Here is a 21,660-nt window from a genome sequence, read left to right as displayed (position 1 = left end):
GGCAATTGTCCATCCTCCTATTTGTTGTGGGTGTTTGAAAATAACAAATAAAAAAAATTAAAAAATGAGGCACAAAGGATAGTCTGTCGTCAAATATGACGCCAACATTTCTGACTTTGGTGACTGGCAGTGGAAGGGGCACCAAAGAAGATGGCCACCATAAAGAAGACCAATTTGTCAGTAATTTGCTGAATATCATAACCTCTGTTTTTTCAGAGTTAAGTTTAAGGCAATTGTTGGCCATCCGACAACTGATGGCCAACATGCCTTTCTGGAAATTAAGCTGCTACTTCATCACCATCAGCGGTCAAGGTCTTCCGGCCCACCATCACAGGAGGGCTGGTGCAGCTTCTCACAGACAAGACAGTCAATGACGATGGTCTCATCAGGAAGAGTCACACTTAAACTTGTTTGACAGCGAGCCGAGGATTCACTGGCTGCAGTTGTTTGGTCCGACGAACAGGAGCTGGAACCGCTTAGTTGAATTTGACTTCCTCCCAGGTACAGTGCCCCGAGATACAGAAGAATCCTTACTGGGTTGTATTGAATATAGTTGCGGAGCGTATTGGAGAGGGGCGATCTACCGTCCTGATGAGACCATGGTAATTAACTGGAACGGTCGAAACATTAACTATACAGGGGCTATTTCATAAAAATTATGTCTTCTAAGAATCGCCTTTGCTTAACTTGTATTGTACAAAAGTATTTACAGCCCCGTTTCTGTGTACAAAATGCGGATCGGACTGTTTTATCATCATATCACTTTCATCTTGAGCACTGCGCAGTCATCACTCAACGATTTATGTATACACTTGCTGCTGAGAACACAATTAGAATTTGGGGAAATGAAAAGGCCTCATCTGAATTCTAATCATGGTAAAAATGGTGAATTAATATCTGGCCAGGGTCTGCATATGTGATACAGACCTGTGAGATAATTAACTCATAGGCCTCTGTAGTTGTTCACAGTGTGCCTGGGAAGTGCTTCTTTGAGTCTCCGCTTGTCACTTCTGTAGCAGAATGACGTTGACACTGAGCTGCATATTGTCTCCTACTCTGCTTTAAAGTTGGAGGACCCAGTCTGGTGTGTGGGGAATATTCACAAGGTGAGGAATCTGCAGGTAAAGGAGTAGCGACCAGAAAGAGCGTTACCAAAGGCAAGTAACTAGTGTGTTATGTTTTCCTGCTGTTGTATATTATCTCATTTTGGGTGGTGAACTCCGCAGGCGGAGTTTTCCGTACTCCGCTGGGCTCACGTAGTTCCTAAAAACTCCGCTCCGTGAGCGTAGCAAGTTTTTTTTCAACGCTCACACTCTTCAACGTTATGTGCTAGAGCGAGGAAAATCCACCTCCTGATGAGATTTCCTTGCTCGCGCTCGCCATGGTCTAGTAGGCGAGCAAAATCAACCACCTGGCGAGATTTCACAAAGCGGGTCGTCGGAATTCTCAATGCAAGTGGTCGTGGCCGGTCACACCACTCGCATTGAGAAACCTTCCTTCGCATTCACAAAGCTGCCGCTTGAGTAGAAGCAGCTGCACCCTCTTGTGCTGCACATGGTGCCTTTCGCAATTATTTTTATAGGGCGGGACAAACACCAGGAGGTCAAAATCATCACGAACGCCATGACCCTTACGCACTCCGATGCTTGCGGAAATCTGCGCAGACCACCAGAGTTTTTTTGTCACTTTGCGGAGTTCTTCATTGAGGAACTCCGCATAGGCTTAATCTTACCATGAAAATATAGATATCAGTCATATGTTAAGAAACAAGGGTGAGTAGAAACCTTTTGGGTGGAGTAAAATTTAAGACATTAATATTGTGATTTGTTTGGCAATTAGTTGATTTTTGCAAGCACTAATACTACTCTGTGTCAAGTAAGGACCTTAAGAGTTTTGTAACTTTCAGATACTCAAATTGTGGATTCGGTTGCAATTAAAAGAAATTCCAGGCCTGAAATTTCTTTGGAGGTTGCATGCGGGCAGCCTAAGTTATCCTGCAAGAGTTCTTGATGAATCCTATTGCAACTACAATATGTTTTCTCTCATGTAAAGTCAGGTTGTTAGAAGCTTTTCTGCAACTCAAGATACGCCTTACTGTTCACCTCATGTGGATGCATTTCTCATGTTTAGTGAGATCTCCTTTCTGAGTGTAACATTTCTGGATTTCCCCTCCTGTATAGGGCTTTAGTCCAGTGGGAATTCTCTCATGTGAAGTGACATTGTATTTGAGACTAAACCTTATCTGACCTTCAGAACACACATGAGGCTTTTTCCCCTGTGTGAGTCCGCTCATGTCAAGTGAGAAGTAATTTGTAACCAAAACTTTGCTTGCATTTCGAGCACTCATAAGGTTTTTCCCCAGAGTGGGAACTCTCATGAAGCATAACACTGTCTTTCAGATTCATGCTTTTATGGCATAAGGATTTTCTCCAGTGTGGAGTTTCTCATGGTGAGATAGCGTTTTTCTCTGCAGCTTTTCTGGCATTCAGAGCACTCATAAGGTTTTTCATCAGTATGGAGTCGCTTCTGGTTAGCGAGGCTGTGCCTATCAAATAAGAATTTCTGGCATTCACAGCATACGTAATGTTTTTCCCCTGTGTGCGTCTGCTCATGTAGAGTGATATTGCTTTTAAAATTGATGCTTTTCTGGCACTTGGAGCACTGAAGTATTTTTGATGGTGTGTTTTCTTATGGCGCTTGTAACCATCTTTACCTCTGAATCTTTACTGACCTTTAGAGCACTGATAATTTTTTTTCTCTAGTGTGGATTCTCACATGTTCAGTGAGATTAGATTTAAGGCGGAAACATTTTTGGCATTCGGAGCACTGATAAGGCTTTTCTCCAGTGTGGATTCTTATATGGTTAGTGAGATTGCCTTTTTCACTGAAACATTTCAGGCATTCAGAGCACTGATAAGGTTTTTCCCGAGTATGGATTCTTATATGCTGAGTGAGACCGATTTTTCCACTGAAACATTTGTGGCATTCAGAGCACTGATAAGGTTTTTCCCCAGTGTGGGTTCTCATATGCTGAGTGAGATTGCTTGATTGGCTGAAACATTTCTGGCATTCAGAGCACTGATAAGGTTTTTCCCCAGTGTGGGTTCTTATATGTTTAGTGAGATCGAATCTGTTTATGAAACATTTCTGACATTCAGAGCACTGATAAGGTGGTTCCCCTCTGTGGGTTTTTATATGCAGTGTGAGCATGCTTTTTTCACTGAAACATTTCTGGCATTCAGAGCACTGATAAGGTTTTTCCCCAGTGTGGGTTCTAATATGCTTAGTGAGATTGCTTTTTACACTGAAACATTTCTGACATTTAAAGCACTGATAAGGTTTTTCCCCTGTGTGGGTTTTTATATGCAGTGTGAGATTGCGTTTTCCACTGAAACATTTCTGGCATTCAGAGCACTGATAAGGTTTTTCCCCAGTGTGGGTCCTTGTATGTAGAGTGAGTCCTCCTTTGTCACGGAAACATTTCTGGCATTCAGAGCACTGATAAGGGTGTTCCACAGAGTGGGTTATTGCATGTCGAGAAAGGCTTTGTTTGTTACAAAACCTTTTCTGGCAATCAGAGCACTGATAAGGTTTTTCCCCAGTATGGATTCTTATATGCCGAGTGAGACTGCTTTGGTCACTGAAACATTTCGGGCATTCAGAGCACTGATAAGGTTTTTCCCCAGTGTGGGTCCTTGTATGTAGAGTGAGTCCTCTTTTGTCACTGAAACATTTCTGGCATTCAGAGCACTGATAAGGTTTTTCCCCAGAGTGGATTCTCATATGTTCAGTGAGTTCAGATTTATAGCAGAAACTTTTTTGGCATTCAGAGCACTGGTAAGGTTTTTCCACAGAGTGGATTCTCATATGTTCAGTGAGTTTAGATTTATAGCAGAAACTTTTTTGGCATTCAGAGCACTGGTAAGGTTTTTCCCCAGTATGGATTCTTATATGCCGAGTGAGACGGATTTTTTCACTGAAACATTTCTGGCATTCAGAGCACTGATAAGGCTTTTCCCCAGTGTGGATTCTCACATGTTCAGTGAGATGAGATTTACGTTTGAAACATTTCTCGCATTCAGGGCACTGATAAGGTTTTTCCACAGAGTGGGTTAATGCATGTCGAGATAGGCTTGGTTTGTTACAAAACCTTTCCTGGCATTCAGGGCACTGATAAGGTTTTTCACCAGAGTGGAATCTCATATGTTTAGTGAATTTAGATTTACGGCAGAAACTTTTTTGGCATTCAGCGCACTGGTAAGGTTTTTCCCCAGAGTGGGTTAATGCATGTTCATATAGACTCGGTTTGACTCTAAAGCTTTTCTGGCATTCAGAGCACTGATAAGGTTTTTCCCCAGTGTGGATTCTCATATGCTCAGTGAGATAAGATTTACGCCTGAAACTTTTTTGGCATACTTTACACGGAGAGTGGTTTTCCCCAGTGTGGATTCTCATATGCTCAATGAGATAAGATTTACGCTTGAAACTTTTTTGGCATACTTTGCACTGAGAGTGGATTCCCCCAGTGTGCATTCTGTCAAATTCTGTGAGATAAGATTTATGGCTGTGTCTTTTTTGGCACTGTTATAATCTCCTGTTCATAAATGTGCAGTACAATATTACCATACGCAGATATTAAGGATGTACTTTGCCAGGAACTTTACTGGTAGTTATATGGGTTGTTTTACATATAATGTTATGCAGCACTTGGTACCTTCCTACTCCCCTCCCTTTCCTCCCTCTGTGGTAAGTTCCTTGTCCCCGAAGGCTGCTTTAGAATGTTGACAGTGAGGGCATGCTGAGTTGAAGAGAGCGGTGTTATAGGTGTCCTGATAAGCTATCCTGGTGGCACTGTGGAGGTCGTGAATAAAGAAGAAGTTATCCAACTACCTGTCTGGTATCTTTTATCAGGCACATGTAACTTCTTCCCCCAAATTAGGTTATTTTGCCTTCATTGAGGTGTTTTTGAACACTGAATTTGTTCTCACAGTCCGTGTTTTTATAAGGTGTATACCTAGAGTTAATATCTCTACAATTAGTTTCCTCTTGCTTACATGCCACGGTAAGAGGGAACCCGATTTTAGAGTCAGGCTTGTTTAGATAATGTTCAGCATTTATCTCTAAAAGAAATTGTGTATAATCTTCTTAACACTTGAATTGAGCAAAATATGTCTGAAAGCAGCCATGTAACACCTTTTGAAATGTTTCTAGCAGATAATAGTCTTTAGGTTATAGCCTCTCCGGCAGCAAATTATTTTGTGACTGAATATTTTCTCAAATATATTTGTATAGGTTCTTAGCAGTGCAGTGATAAGGTGTTAGTCTGATATTTAATAATTAAACTGATAAGTACCTTTTTGCACTGACGTAATGGCAGTAACTGAGGGCGTTAGAACGTGCACAGTACTATTGTGGATCACGAGTCTCAGAACATCAGTTCCTTTTACCCTTTCTATGTTTGGTGTAAGGTTAAGATTTGTAGTTCTGAAGACGAGGATGTATTTACATTACCTATAGCGCAACTGTGCTCATTTAATCCATTTTTATCTTTAACAGTTTTACATATCACTCACGCACAGCAGATAATGTTGAGGCGATTTACATAGAATTACAGAACAGTACACAATAAAAAGGAAACTATCTGAGATGGTCATGAACACAATAAAGTGGTGAATTTTTAAGGTTTTCGCAAGAGTGAGCAGAGTGGGTCGTGGTTTTCTACCCAGAGGCACATAGTTTCAAACTTGCATAACTGGTTAAAAACGGTTGTTGAACAAAGGTGATTTTCCAATCTTTCGGTTGTTAACGTGTCAGCTTCGGAGTCTTCTTTCAGCGTCTTTTCTTTGATGGTCTGCCGAAGAAACCTTTTGTTATAACTTTCTTTTATGCAGTGTGTGCTTCCTCTCTGGAATTACATGATGTTTTAGATGAAGGTTATTCTGTGCACAGATATGGCTTTGCTCTGGGTTAATGAAATACTAAATTAGAGACTTCACTTACAGTATAGTACTTTCCTCAGCTCCCACTTCCTCGCCACACCTAGTTTTTGGAGATTGTTTAAACGTAGAAGGCTGGATGTCCTTCAGTTTTTCAAAGTAATCTTTCTTATGGCACTGACTTCAATTGCCTGGTGCTAAATCTTGCTTTCTTCGTCAGTAATTTCAATCACCTATAGTATTAAAATTAAATAGTTAATACAAGAAAATTTCCAAAAATATAATGTACAAGCCAAATCAATGCAGAATTTTTAAAATGTTGAGCTGTTTTTCAGACAGAGCAGAGTGTGGAATGGCAGCCTGAGAATACTTGGATGTAGGAGTGAGGATTTATAGAATTTTCAACATTTTATTAAGCTCACAAAGGATACATGCACCCTATGGAGTTGTAACATTGAACCCCAAAGGCAGAAATTAAAGTCATATGCACTGGCACCAAACAGATATTTAAAAAAGGATACTATTAATTAATTCATAATCTAGATTTCTGGGACGGGAATTTCCCCTCCATGGACAACAGGCATATTTCCCCTGCCCTGAGTTACCACCTACTTGTATCTGGTATTCTGACTTTTGAGTTTTGGCCTCTGCCTCAAGCAAATCTATTGTGTGCTGCGAGGACTATGCCTAGACCTATCCCTCAACTATGGTCCAGAGTGTGAATCAAGGGCAATGAAATTAAGGCGTACTTTCATGTGTTCATTTTATTCCACCTGATTATCCTTTGTTAGGTTTTTCTGCACCTGGATTAACCGGGTGCAGAAAAACAGGACACCATTTTTGTCCAGACAGGAAAATTAGACTGAAAAGACGCACAAGACTCTGGGTGCAGCAGAAACAGCCAAGACTTATGCTGTTTTTTAGTAACTGGGGGAAACACACAATTCTTCCCTTTGTTAGACATTTCTTTACCCTTCCCTCCCCTGCAAGGGCGCTTTTTTCTGTCTGACTGATGAGAGTCTGAGTGTTTTCTTTGCTTAGTTGTTGGTAATTAGATGAATGTGTTTTTGTATGAGTATGACTGTGATTTTTTGCTTGGATGAATGAGTCTGCAGAAATGTTTTTAATGTTCCTTTGAGTTCTGGGCTTACGCTATATTAACCATATATGTTGTGTGAATTACTGAAATAATTAATTTTTTATAAATGAAAATGAAAATAAAATAATTTAAAAGATTATCAGCTGTTCTGTGGGCAATTGTTAATCTCGGAACCTACTGGTCCGCTTAATTTTTTGGGAACCTCCCTTTCATGTTGTTGTTTAATTTAGGAAGATTGTGTGCTGCCAACGGCGTGTTCAAGGTTGCATTTGCCAAATTCCTAACACAACAGGGTCTGAATCTACTGTCTTCCTGGAGAGCATGTGTTGGGCTTTTAGCTGCTGAATTCCTGACTACTCTGTGTCAGAGGCCCATGATGGACTACAACTACTCCAGTGTCGACCACCGTGTCTGAGCTTATGCCTGTGGTCCAGCCGGCCACAGTGTGGGCTCAATTGCTGACGGTCAGGCCTCCAGAGGGGCTGCACTTACCGACAGGCCAGGTGTGACTGCTACCTTGGGACTGCTGATCTTCAGGCAAAGGCAAAGAAAAGACAGAGTGGGTGCCCTACTGTATGCAGCCCTACATCCAGGATCGAGTGTTCGGGCGTGCCATTCAAGTGCCAGGAAACAGGAAAGAGACCCAAGCAAGACTGACTCATCCTGTGGAAGGATAAGACAATTACGACAGAGCATGTACGCATTGGGGTGACAGAACTGCACATATACTATATTCATGATACTCCTAAAAGCCCCTAGAGGGGAAGAGGGTATCAGAACCGGATGCACATGTCTACAGCACATAGTAGTCTGGCATGCCTGCACCATCCTTTCACCCAGACTGTCCATAAAGTTGATTTTAGAGCTGCTACGCACATAGCAGGGGGAATCTCAGACCATTCGCTGGTGGAGGTGCAACTCGATGGGCGGATTGTGGACTTCATCCTACCCCCAAGGGTTGATCCGAGATATTTAAAAGACAAGACGTTCAAAGGTCGTACGAGAGATAGAGCAGAATTCTATTTTAAGGAGAACGGGCGGCCTGTTGAATCAGCTTGCATGCTATAGGGTGAATTTAAGGCAGTGATTCGAGGCCAGACACAAGCCTTGATTAGGAGAATGTCGAAGGAACGTAAATTGAAGTGCGAGGCTCAGGACAAGGAATGTGCTTTCCTGGAGGTTCGGTTTGCAAGTGGGGAATCAATTTCTCTCCCATTACACCATCAACTGAAGCAGCACACATTAAGAGCACTAATGGAAAATAGTGTGCACTCATCCGCTGGCTACCCAGTATTGTCTCTATGATGTCGGTGATAAAGCCAATGAGTTGCTACATGGTTAGAGAGACAAGACAAAAGGACGGAACTGGATCCTTTAGGACACTGACAACAAGGTGACGGAAATACTGGGAGAGACTTCCTGAAAGACCTGACCCTGCCAATGCTAACGAATGAGGACCGAGACGCACTAGACCAAGACCTGACAGTAGACTAAATAAATAAGACAATAGGAACCTTGCAAACAGGGACAGCGACAGGGCCTGATGAGCTCCCCTTAGAATTATATAAAAGCATGAAGGATAAAATCAGGGAGTACCTCCAGAGTAGGTTTCAGACTGCCTGAAAATAAGGGTGTCTACCGGAGGACCAAAGAACGTCTGTGGTGGTGGTCATCCCAAAAAGGACGAACCAGCAACTGAGTGTGGGTCTTATAGACTTATCTCCCCGCTTAATATTGAGACTAAGGTCCTTGCGAACGCCCTGGCGATCTGCCTGCGGACAGTAATTGCAACAGTGGTTCATCCTGATCAATCAGGCTTTATGCCACATCAGGGAACGCGCTTAAATCTCCGACACCTTAATGGAGTACCATATGCAATAGGGGATTCCGTTGCTGAACCAGTGGCGCTGCTGTTAAGCTTTTGTTTGTGGCCCCTCTAGCGCGCATGCGAGTCAATAATACAGTCTACTCAGTCTTTGCCGTCCGACAGGGATGTTCCTTGTCTCCTATGCTCTTCACACAAGTTTGGGTTCACCAGGACCTCTCATATGGGGTATTCATGTTGATAATATCAACTGGAAGAAGACCTTAATATTCCTGCTGGTGGCAGGGACCCTGCGGCTGCACTCTAGGTGCACAGTTAGGGTGGCACTACATGGCTTTAAATATTTGGTTGTGTTCATTACAAGAGAGCACAGGCAGGAACATACTCCCGAAATTAGACCGTCTTCGCTGGGATGCCCCACACTTGCGGGCGCTCCCACTCTCCTTACTGGGCCGGGTGGCCCTATTTAAAGTGATGGCCCTCCAGGGTCTCCTTTACATTGTGCAAAAAATGTCCTTTAAGATCCCACCAGACATTTTTTTCCAAAAGGTAGACTGAGAACTTCGGCTCCTGTTGTGGGATGGAGGCGCGTCACGCTGAGTAAGGTGCAGAGGGGAGTTTAAGGTGGACCAGCGGTCCGGAGCATTCTCAAGTATTACTGGGCCACGCAGCTGGTGGCAGTCAACAACTGGGTTGTTGCGGACTGTGAGGATCCTTCTTACCGGGTAGATAGATTGGCCATGGGCAAGAGAGGTTAGCCACCCCGGTACTGTATCGAAGAAAGTATGAGTGCACCCTGCCTACTCATACCCAAACATTGGTCAAGGTGTGGAAAGAGGCTACCAAGTGTTTAGGCTGAGAAGGTAAGCTGACTGAAATTACTCCACTGTATGATGGTGATCTCTTAAGTGCAGTGGGAGGATTGCAGGGCTTCACAAAATGGGGATTGATTAGCCTAGAGCAGCCGGGCGATGTGTGGGGGGACAGGCACTTGTGTCCTTCACGATCCTACAACAAAAGTATGAATTAGGTGACTAAAAACGGTTCTTGACATTTGCAGGTGGCCACGCTCTGCAAAGTCACATTCGGGAAGGGGGGCAGTTGCCTGATGCATTCCTACTGGAGGACCAGCTGCTAACTAATCCCCTGACCGAAAAAGCAATCTCAACCATCTATAGGAAGTTGATCTACAATTCTCTGGATGCCTTGGGGACGCGGAGAGCTGTGTGGGAGAGGGATCTAGGCAAGCTTGGCGATGGCGATTGGGTTGAGGCCATTCAGGGTGTCAGAGAGTTGGCAATTAGAAGTCATTTTTGTCTAATTTAACTAAATATACTGATACTGCCAATTCTATTACCCTGTTTACATTAAAGGGCAGCTTGAACTCAGAGCTCAACAACAGACTCGATTGAATAAATGACCAGCACACTGCTTATCTTGCCAAGACACAGGTAATTTGTACATCTCTTTTTATTGAACAAGTGCTCAATCGATGGTGTTGACACCGAAAATACGGTGCACATTAGTGAGAGTGATTAGACCAAAAACACAAAGTCTGCAAATATAGAGTGAGTAACATAGCCAAGGCCTGGAGGACGCTGGGCTGCAAGACGACTTGCCTTTTGGTTCTGGATCACCCAGGGATGCAGACAGGCCAGTAGGAATGGGACCAAGACAATAGTTCTCTACAGATCCTCACCAGCAGAGAAGGCTGCAGTGCCCTTAGGTCGCCAAGAACTGAAATTCCTCCTGTTGTATCTAAGGTTTCCCACCTGTCCTTGCGCCTAAAGGGGGTGAGGACAGGAAGATCGCCTGCTCCCTCTAACAGGAGAGGTTGGGGTCGCATTACAAAGGCGGCAAGGCCTTTGAAAATCCCTGCCACAGATGGCTCTTCCTGACCAGGGGGAGGAGTGAGCACCTCCACCCAGGAAAGGCATCGTTATCGACATCGAAGTGCACAGGCACTCCCCGTGACGACAGAACAAACTCTGGTGGTAGCAGACTGGCTCAGGCCAGTCGGTGACCACACTAAGGATTGGTAGATTTTAGGGGACCCCTCTAAGGGGTACTCTGTGTGCAATTTTTAGTAAATCGGACACTGCAATCAGCGCAGGTATATTTCCTAGGACAGCGAAAACTCTACAGCAGGTCTTGCTCATAGTCCTTATACTGTGACTGCCACTACTGAACATTAATCTTGAATTGTTAAAGCAGGGCCAGGATCTGGACAGGAACCAATTAACAGGAGGGCAACTCACCAGATAATAGAAGTCTTCTGTCTTCAAGCTCACTTAGAGAGAACAATGCCATCCCATGCATTGCATGACAAAGAGACCACAACCATCAGTGAAACACTAACCTCTCAGATGGGATTCGTTAATAAGAATAAAATTAACATAATGCGTCCCTGGGGACCCCACAGATACACCGTTCCTACCAGTACCATAAATGCTTGGGGTCCCGCAGGTAAACCTAACAGTGCTACAATTGCTTAAGCGCCCTACAGGAAGAATTTTGCTAGAGCAGTGCTACAAATGCTATGTGCTCACTGCAGCAAGACGCATCTCCCAGTCGATTGACATTAGTTATAGGACTCAGCGTTAAGGAACAATTGGTGAAATGCCTCACAGTAGCCTACAATCTAGCACCTAAAAAAAGAGTGCAATAAAGGTGTCTGGTCTCTGCGCAAGGGTTGGTAGTTAAATGCCACTCTAGATTTTTACATAGTGACTTTTCCGGGCTCAGCTCTGTAGGATACCAAAGGGCGCGAGTCCTGTGTTTATTATTAGAATGCATTCTAAAAGGAGCAATGTTATCAAAGGCAGAATTTAAAGCCTTACACTAGTCCGCTAAGGTGTGGTTTATGTCGTGTTCCTTTGAGGTTACAGAGAAATCCAATTTTTCAGCGATAGGAGTAATGCGCTGCCATTGACAAGAGAGTCTTTTGCTCAGGTCTTGTTTCTCAGGCAACCCAGCTTTAGGTATTTGAAAGACGAGTAATGAGTGGTCAGTCCACGTCAAGGCATGGGCTTCACAAGTCAGTGCAGTAGAGGTGGTGAAGATTAAGTCCAAGATTGTGGCCCGCCGAGTGAGTAGGGCCTGTAATCTTTTGTTGAGTCCTCAAGTCTTTAAGTCTGATAACAGTTTTGCTACTTCCATATCTAAAAAATCTTCTCCATGATAATTAAAATCCCCAAGCAGGATAAATGTTTGTGATGACTACACATAAGTCGCTAAATAAAAAAAACAGGTTCCAAACAACTAGTCTGCTAATTTGCCCTTACAGCTCTGGATCTGGGGCTTGAAAGACTTACTCAGCTCAATCGGGGAAGTCCCGCTGCAGACCGGGATGCCAAAAAGATACAGCACAGTCTATAAAAAAAACATAAAGATGGTATATACAATAAAAACAGAAGCAGCCAAGTTTTTGTCTTTAAAAGTATTAAGAAGTGCTAATGCTCTGTTTTCACTTGCCTGCAAGGTCCGCTGTGTATTCCTTATATATTTCTCTGAGAGAAAGCACGAGTGACTGAGCGAAAGGGCTATAGATTTGTTACCACAATTCCTGGAGGGAGACGGGGTAGTCATGTTTGGTGGCTGCCATAACCATTTTCTACCTTTCTAGGTTTAGGGATGCTTATAGTTTTGTTGCTTGCAGTTGCATTATTTTTTTGCTTCACTGAGTGTGTTATACTCATTTTTTTCCTGCACTTGTACTTTGAGGAGCTGTTCCTGCCCGGGTGGCCATTTTGTTCGGCCACACTCTCCCTCTGTGAAGCGCTGTAGTCGCTGGAAGCGTCCTGCCTAACCCCTACTCAATGGTCCCAGATCGGATGCGTGCAGCTCGCCTAATCTTCCCAATGGCCCCCAGCGCCGGGATGCCTCCAGGTAGCTGTGCGGTTTACAAATACTGGATTTACTAGATACTATTTATTTTACGCAATGTTTCTTACTGAAACATGGCTGCACATGAGCTCTGGCCCTGATGTAGCTGCAGCTTTACTGTTTAACTATGCTATAGTCAGGAAAGACAGGGACTCCAAGACAGGTGGTGGCATTGCTATAATTTATAAAAAGTCCTACATGTGCAAATTTGAAGACCTGCCATTTACGAGCTGTGAGGCAGCTTTATTTAAGCTTGTCCTGACCCCTAAGTTCACCTTCTCAGGCATACTAGTTTATCATTCCCCTGGGCCATCCGGTCCATGGGCTTCATCCTTTCCTGACCTAATAACCCCTTTTCTCTTAAATGCCACCGACTTCTCCATCTTGGGCGACCTTAACTTACGCTTGGATGACTCTGCATATACTAATAGTGCTACTTTTATCTGGCAGCATTGAATATTGCACTTTGCAACTCCGGTCCCATTCATTAAGGCTACCTACTGGACCCTATTCTCTCCAGTTTATCCAACATTCAAAGCCCACCAGCTCTTCCCTTATGTTGGTCTGATCACGTTGCGATCGGCTTGGTTTTTGAGATCTCAGTGAACTCACCTGTAGCCGCACCTAGCATCAGGAAACCAACTATGAACTGGGGAAAACTGGACATTGAAGCTCTCTGTTGGACATGGCCTCGTGGTGTGGCCCCACTCCTCCCGCATGGCGGGTCCCGGACTACCTCGACCCCTGTTCTCCGACCAAGAGCGGCACCTTCCACCTTCCACGAGTGCTGCCCCTCCGGGCCGCCCCCAGCTCTCCCCCGACGGAACTCGACCTCATCTCCTCCACCCTCACGGCTGGCCCGGACCCTTTCCCGGACCATCGTCTCCGTCCAAGCCGCCATCTTGGACCCTTCACGACCAGGCCTGGTGGCCTCGGCCCGACCCCAGCCTCAGGCCCAGCAAAGCCCCGACATCGAGGCACCACGATCCGACCAGGGGGTAAAGCGACCATTTGACGGGTCAATGGAGGAAGGAGTTTCGATGGTCCCCCGTCCGCCTGGTTTCGATCGCCCCCAGCCTCCCTGGGCGCTGGCTCCGCCCCCCCGCTGGGTGTCTGGACTCACACCTCCCGGACCCTCCGACCCCCAAGTGCGAGGGTCCGGACATCAAAGGGCCTCAGACCTTAAAGTGGGGCAGCTCCGGAGCAAGTCGACAGTTGTATCCTGGAGTCGAGAGACACAGAGACAAACTCATCTTCTTGCAACCATCCTTGGAGTCCTGCTGGCGCTGCCGCGGCTCATCTTCGTGAACCATCCTTGGAGTCCTGCTGGCGCTGCCGCGGCTCATCTTCGTGAACCATCCTTGGAGTCCTGCTGGCGCTGCCGCGGCTCATCTTCGTGAACCATCCTTGGAGTCCTGCTGGCGCTGCCGCAGCTCATCTTCGTGAACCATCCTTGGAGTCCTGCTGGCGCTGCCGCAGCCCATCTTCGTGAACCATCTGGGAGTCCAGCTGGCGCTGCCGCGGCTCATCTTCGTGAACCATCTTGGAGTCCTGCTGGCGCTGCCGCGGCCCATAACCGAGAACCCTCCAGCTCGAGGATTGAGAGCTGTGCGTCAGGCATCCCTGTACCAGACCGGTACCAAGACTGTCCCGCTACTCCTTTCCCACAGAGACTAAGTTTAGAGGGATCCCAGCATCCCGTCCTGCTGTAACGCTGCGATAACCTGCCAAAGAATACCGATAAAAGTGTTAAGAACCTATCTTTGTGTGGTGTCCATCTGCAGGGGGGTGTTGGACCCGGCCTCGTGGCGTGGTCCGACCCCTCCCGCATGGCGGGTCCCGGACTACAGCTACCTCTGTTCCCCGGACAAGAGCCGCACCTTCCGCCCCTCCGGGCCGCCCCCAGCTCTTCCCCGACGGAACTCAACCTCAGAGCCGCCACCTTCTCGGCAGGCCCGGGGCCTTTCCCGAACCACCGTCTCCGGCCCAGCCGCCATCTTGGACACTCCACAACCAGGCCTCGTGGCCTCGGGTCGACTTCAGCCTCGGGCCCAGCCAAGCCCCGACATCGAGGCACCACCATCCACCCAGGGGATAAAGAGACCACTTGGCGAGTCAATGGGAGAAGGAGTTTCGATGGCCCCCATCCGCCTTGTTTCGATCGCCCCCGGCCTCCCTGGGCGCTGGCTCCACCCCCCTGCTGGGTGTCTGGACTCACTCATCCCGGACCCACCGACCTCCAAGTGCGAGGGTCCGTGTTGGACTTGGCCCGTCTGGCAGGTCCGTCCCTGAAGTTTTTATGGTATATGTAACCTGGGGATGGTGATTCCCCCTCTGAGTGCATGTGAAGAGAGAGCGACCTACCCTTCCATAGGAATACATGGGGAATGGATGTGTCCTCGGTAGTTCCCGATGCGTAGGGTGTGCAGGGTCAAGTCTGGTATGTATGAACTCGTGAGATTGAATGCTGCGCAACGGTATATGTGGTATGAGTGTGTCTAGTGTAGAAGTCCCCCTTTTGGAAGTTGGCATATTTGTGGAATGTGTGCCTGGCGTATGATTGGACGAGGCTGGCTGGTGAGCCTGGCTCCCAGGATCTGGGAGGGTCTGCCCCGGTGGTGAATGGAGTGTTTAGCATGCTGATGTAAGGGGAGGAGTGAGCCTGGGTCTGCTTGTGGATTGACTGTCTGGTTTGAGTGTCATGAATGAGGCTGGGTTTTCCCCAGACAATGCTGGCTCCACCCCCTGGGGTGCGGCTGATGTTCCTAGCCTGGCCAGTGTAAAGAATCCCCCCATAACCAGTTCCAGCTGGTTCTCCCCCTGCCTGCCCCTTAAGACCAAGAATGTGTGTATAAAAAGGGTGCTGTGACACTCTAGACTTGTTCTTGTTCTCAACTTGAATCTACCAGGGGCTGTTGCTGCTTGGGCTCAGGGTTGGCTTGCCTCCCTGGGCCCTGCCCTGCTCCTGGACTTCGGATGGCCTTTCCTCTTCCAGGAGCTGCTATGCTCCACCTGAGGTCCTGGACTTCCTATGGACTTTGTCATTTTTCATCTAGCGCTTGGGAACGCTTTCTTTTGACCGCCCAGCGCTTGGGGAGCGCTATTCCTTCTGCCCAGCGCCTGGAAGCGCTGATCCCTGCCCTCTAGCGCTTTGGAGCGCTTCATCCATGTCCTAGCGCTGGAAGCGCTATATTCTACAAGCCGGTGCCCACCCGGCATCTGCTCTGTTCCACGGAGGTCCTACACCCCCAGCGAGTGCCTACCTCGCGTATCCCCGCATTGCAGTACTCTTCGAGGGAGCCCACTCCTCGCCATTTCCCCGAGTTCCCCGAGTTCACCACCGCCGCCCGGGACCCTCGTGACACCGCCCACGGGCCGCGCTGGCATTGGTCGCCGGCCCGGGATTCATCCGTAGCGTCATCCCCCCCAGGCCGCGCCGTGATTGGCTGCCGGCCCGAGGAGAGGAGAGAGGCCGGCCCATGGTGCGTGACGACGGAGGAGCAGCGGGAGCCGACTCCGCGCTCCTCCCTTGCCCAGGAGAACTGCCGCTTCCCCCCCCGGGCCCCCAGGAGCGAGCGGGAGCCCAAGAGAGCGAGGAGAGACCGGCGCGTCCACCGACCGGTGAGTGCAGCAGGGAGGAGGGGCGTCGGGGCATGTTGCCGATGCCCGCCCCTCCCCTCCAGTGATTCCCCTGTGTGCTCCGTGGTCCCGTGGGAGCCCCTAGTGATGCCGGGTCCCCCGAGGGAGGGGGGCCCCGCCTGCCCACACCATTTCTTCCTGAGCCTGGGGAGGCTCCACCTTTGGACTTTGCCCATCGAGCCTGCGGGGCTCGCAGCCCCCCTCATGTTTCCCGAGCCGGGAAGGCTTCAACGCGTCCCTGCCCCCTTAGAGCCCGAGAGGCTCCTCCGGCCCGAGAAGGTTCCCAGTCCCCCGAGAGGGACTTCCCCTGTGCCCAGTAGAGCCCGGGAAGGCTCCAATGGGGCCAGTTGTTTCTTGAGCCCTGAGAGGCTCCACCTGCGGCGTCTCTGTCCTGAGCCTGTGAGGCTCACCCCTGCCCCTGTGTTCTGAGCCTGCGAGGCTCCAACGTGTGGGCCCCATCCTGGCCCCTCAGCTACCCAGCACTTAGTGGGTAGCTGCTACGTGTAGGTGTGCTCTGGGCTTCTTACAGCCTGCTATGACATTGAGACTTTGGGCGCCCTTGCCCCAGAAAGGCCAGCTGGCCTGTGGAATGCTATGAACTAATATTCATGTGATCCCTACAAGTATTCTGTGTTGCACCTCTACGGGTGCTCCTGTATGTTGTGTACCTTGTCCTACTCCCCCCCCCCCTGAATACCAGATGTCCCCTGTATGTGATTCCTGGCAGTGGTCCCTTGGCCCTGCGCTGTACCTTCTTCCCTGTAGCCCCTGCCCGTGCCCCTGGCACCTTGTACAATGTGTGTTCCTATGTGTCCTGCTTAATACAAAGACTATTTTCATATATACTTTACGTGGAGTTCCTTTTGTGGGAGGCCTGGGATGTTGCTGTTGGTGGGTGCGTGCGCAAATGCTTCACATGTCCTCCGAGATAGGCCTGACTGCCCGCGCCGCGTTACCTAGAGGGCGAGCAGGGGTCGACTTTACATAGGAGTGGCGGTCTCTGACTGGCTGTGGCGCAAGCCCTGGCCGGCTGGGGGTCCCATTGCCTACAGTCCGGATATCAAAGGGCACCAGAACTATAACTGGGGCAGCTCCAGAGCAGGAAGGCAGTTGTATCCTGGAGTCGAGAGACACCGAGACAAACTCATCTTCTTGCAACCACTTTGGAGTCCTGCTGGCGCTGCCGCGGCTCATCTTCGTGAACCATCCTTGAAGGCCTGCTGGCGCTGCCGCGGCTCATCTTCGTGAACCATCCTTGGAGTCCTGCTGGCGCTGCCGCAGCTCATCTTCGTGAACCATCCTTGAAGGCCTGCTGGCGCTGCCGCGGCTCATCTTCGTGAACCATCCTTGAAGGCCTGCTGGCGCTGCCGTGGCCCCTACCAGAGAACCCTCCAGCTCGAGGATTGAGAGCTGTACGCCAGATATCCCTGTACTAGACCGGTACCAAGACTGTCCCGCTACCCCCTTCCCACAGAGACTAGAATTGAAGGGATCCCAATATCCTGTTCCTTCTGTATCGTGAAGATAACCTGCCTAAGAATACCGATAAAAGTGTTAAGAACCTATCTTTGTGTGGTGTCCATCTGTGGGGGGGTGGTTGCTCGTCCGTATGATCTGAGGAGAGGACCCTCACCAGGAGGCCTCTCCCCCTTGCTAGGCCGACCCTCAGGTTTCCCGCCTAACATTGGTGGCCAGCGGCGCGATTTGAGCCGACGCAAATCGTACGGAGAGTAACTCGCCCCACTACAAACGAAAAACACACAGCGACCATGCCGACGAAAGAGACCGGAACAACCGCGAAGTTCCAGATGGAACGGCTGGAAGATTACAGCCACAAGGAATTGAAGCAATTCTGCATAGACTTGGATATCGGTACCCCGGGACTAAGCACCACAGACGACCTCAAGCAGGCCCTGCAGACTTGGGTGGAGACGTGAGCGTCGCCTCCCCAAAACGAAAACCTTGCAATCACTGAGAACTTTGAAACCCCCGAGGAGGAGAGGAACTCGGGCCTCTCTCATGAGGATGCCCGAGAACGAGAGAGGAGCCGGCTCCACGAGTTGGAACTGGCTAGACTCCGCTTGAACTGAAACTAGCGGAAAAAAAGATAGCCCTTGAACAACTACGATTACAGGGAGACCTGGAAAAGAAAAAAAGCCAGAGGGAGCTGGAGGAGAAGAAACTCGCGTACGAACACGAGCGCGGTTTGAAGGAACTAGAAATTAGGAAATAAAACAAGGACCTCGGCGTCTCCGAGAACCAGAGCTCCACTCCCTCTACGGACACCAAGGTCCACATTCCCAAAGATGTCGTCCGAGAGTACTACAAGAACGACGACATCCAGCAATGGTTTAAGGCCTAAGAGGTAGCCCTGACCTCTTTTTAATACTGGCTTTTTTAACTATTTATAGAATGTATATAGCTGTTTTTAATCTTAGGTCTGTAAATCTCCTTGAAAGGTGGTAATGTAAAGTATCTCATTATGAATTGTAAATAACTTGTGATTTTTGTATGGGGACTGTATATTCGTTTACATTGTATTTTTCTATAAGATGCAATTTTGTTTTTAAGAATCATGTCTAAATGTATTTTATATGTGTTGGCTTTATGGCAAATTGTCGAATAAAAGCTTTACAAACAAACAAGCCATGACCTCCCACTGGGTTCCGCGAAAAGACTGGGGGGCCGGGTTGTGGGGGAGATTCGTCAACGAAGGGAGAGATGCCCTGCTACAGCTCCCCGACGCGGAGATGACCTCCTACGAGCATATGAAAGCCGCTCTCCTCACCCGCTATGGGCTCACCCCCGAGATGTACCGGCAGCGATTCCGAGACTGTAAAAGGATCCCCGGTACCACCTGGGTAGAATATGTGAACTTTTTTAGCAGAGCCCTAGAAGGGTGGATCAAGGGCAGCCAGGTCACCACCTACGAACAATTGTTCGATCTCATCGTATGGGAACACCTCTCCAACAACTGCTTCGTCGAACTAAGGCATCATCTCCTCGACAGTAAACTGACCGAGCCCCGGAAACTCGCCATTGAAGCGGATCGATGGGAGAGCACCCGGGTCCCCCGAAACTGGGCGGGAGACCAAGGCCGAGCCTCCCAGGGATCCCACCGTCCACGAGGAGGAGGCCAGGGCCGGGACACCGCCACAGTGCCCCCCACCAGCACTCCCTCTTCCCTGGCCGGGAGAGGAGGCCTTCCTGCACGGCCGGGATCCCGCTCCAACGTTATCTGCGACAAATGCCAGCGACCCGGTCATTACGCCAATGACCCCAACTGTCCGAGAAACCAACCATCCAACCCCACAGGTCCGCTAAACCGCCAGATCACCGCCGTCTCCCTAGGGGAGGAACAAGGCGAAGAAGAAGTCGAAGACTGAACAGTACCAGCCCGAGAGGGAACCCGCAGCCATGTCCCTGGTATGTCTGGGCGAAAGAGACATGGTTCCACGGGTCCCCATCCCGGCCAATACGCAGAAGTACAGCCAGTGGGTCACCATTAATGGACACCGGGCCGAAGCCCTCCGCGATACGGGAGCCAGTGTAACGGCCGTCCGTTGCCATCTGGTGACCCTGGATCAAATCCTGCCCAATGTGCTATGCCAGTACGGTCTGCAGATAACTCTGAAGGCCTGTGCCAGATGGCCCGCGTCCCCTTTGAATGGGGGGGGGGAGTGTTGGGCATGCTGAAAGTAACCGTCCGAGATGATGCCCCCGTAGACTGCCTCCTGGGAAACGACCTCGAGAGCTCCCCCTGGACTGCCGTTGAGCGGAGAGAGCACCTGGGGATGCTTGGCCTCCCTGAATGGGCCTGTGCGACGACCCGATCCATGGCCGCCCACGCCATCCCCTCCACTGAAGAACCCGAGTGGCCCGAACCTCCTCCGCCCATAGTCATGGAAGACACCACCCCAGAAACCCGGTCCACCGGGGCCCAACGACGAAGAACCTGACCCACTCCGCGACCTCCCGGAGCTGGCCCAGTGGCGCCAGGAAGGTGGCCCCACTCAAGAACAGTTCCGCCAAGAACAAAAAACGTGTCCCTCCCTCGAGGGGATCCGACAGCAAGCCACATCCCAGAGCGCAGGGGATGCCTCGGGGGCTCACTGGGTCTATTGGGACAATGAGCTTCTCTACAGCGAACAGAAGGTTGCCGAGCTAGGGGCCAGCCGGGTACTGGTAGTCCCCCTCCGATTCAGAGACTTCCTCCTGAACCTGGCTCATGATGTACCTCTCGCCGGGCACCTGGGGCAGGACAAAACTTACAGCCGCCTGGTGACCCATTTCTACTGGCCCAAGATGAGGAACGATGTGATCAACCACTGCTGAGCCTGCCCCATCTGCCAGGCCAGCGGGAAGAGCGGCAGAAAACTGAAGGTCCCCCTGCAACCCTTTCCCATCGTCAACACTCCCTTCGAAAGGGTGGGGATTGACATTGTGGGGCCCCTGGAGCTCCGGACATCACAAGGTCACCGGTTCATACTCGTTTTGGTGGACCATGCCACCCGCTATCCTGAAGCCATCCCGCTCCGAACCGTGACAGCGCCCGTGGTGGGCCGAGCCCTGATGGGGATCTTCTCGCGGGTGGGCTTCCCCCGAGAAGTCGTCAGTGATCGAGGCACGAACTTCATCTCCCGATACATGAAGTCCCTATGGCAACAGTGCGGGGTCACATACAAATTCACGACCCCCTACCACCCGCAAGGGAACGGACTGGTGGAACGCTTCAATCGCACCCTCAAGGGTTTGAACATGGGCCTGGCGGAGCCCTTACGACGCCAATGGGACGTGTTGCTGCCCTGCCTCCTATTTGCCTACCGGGAGGTCCCACAGAAGTCCCTGGGATTCAGCCCCTTCGAACTATTGTATGGGCACCCCGTCCGGGGTCCCCTAAGTCTGGCCAAAGAAGGATGGGAGGTGACCACCCAGAATGCTCCTCCTGATGTGTACCGGTACCTCCTGACCCTCCGGAACCAGACTCGGCGGTTCAGGGAACTTGCCAAGGCCAACCTCGAAGCCAGCCAAGAAGACATGAAACGGTGGTATGATCAAAACACCTCGTCCATTGAGTTCGAGCCGGGACAACAGGTCTGGGTCATGTCCCTGGTCGAACCATGCGCCCTCCAGGACAAATGGACCGGGCCCTTCAAAGTGGTGGAGCGCAAGGGCCCTGTCACCTACCTGGTGGACATGGAGTCCCCCAGGAACCCCCACCGGGTCCTCTATGCCAACCGACTTAAGCCTCACTTTGTTCGCTCAGAACTTAGCCT

General features: G+C 49.4%; 1 protein-coding gene across 1 annotated transcript; it reads right to left on the bottom strand.

Moving 5' to 3' along the window:
- Positions 1-2,733: 2,733 nt before the first annotated feature.
- On the bottom strand, positions 2,734-4,533 carry LOC147737327 (uncharacterized). The gene has a single exon (XM_086934679.1). It carries the CDS (start codon positions 4,531-4,533, stop codon positions 2,734-2,736), a length of 1,800 nt encoding a protein of 599 aa, XP_086790805.1.
- Positions 4,534-21,660: the final 17,127 nt, after the last annotated feature.

This window comes from Lissotriton vulgaris, chromosome 1_1 (assembly GCF_964263255.1).
Source record: "Lissotriton vulgaris chromosome 1_1, aLisVul1.2, whole genome shotgun sequence".
Lineage (NCBI taxonomy): Eukaryota > Metazoa > Chordata > Amphibia > Caudata > Salamandridae > Lissotriton > Lissotriton vulgaris.
This window is presented reverse-complemented; position numbering and strand designations above follow the sequence as displayed.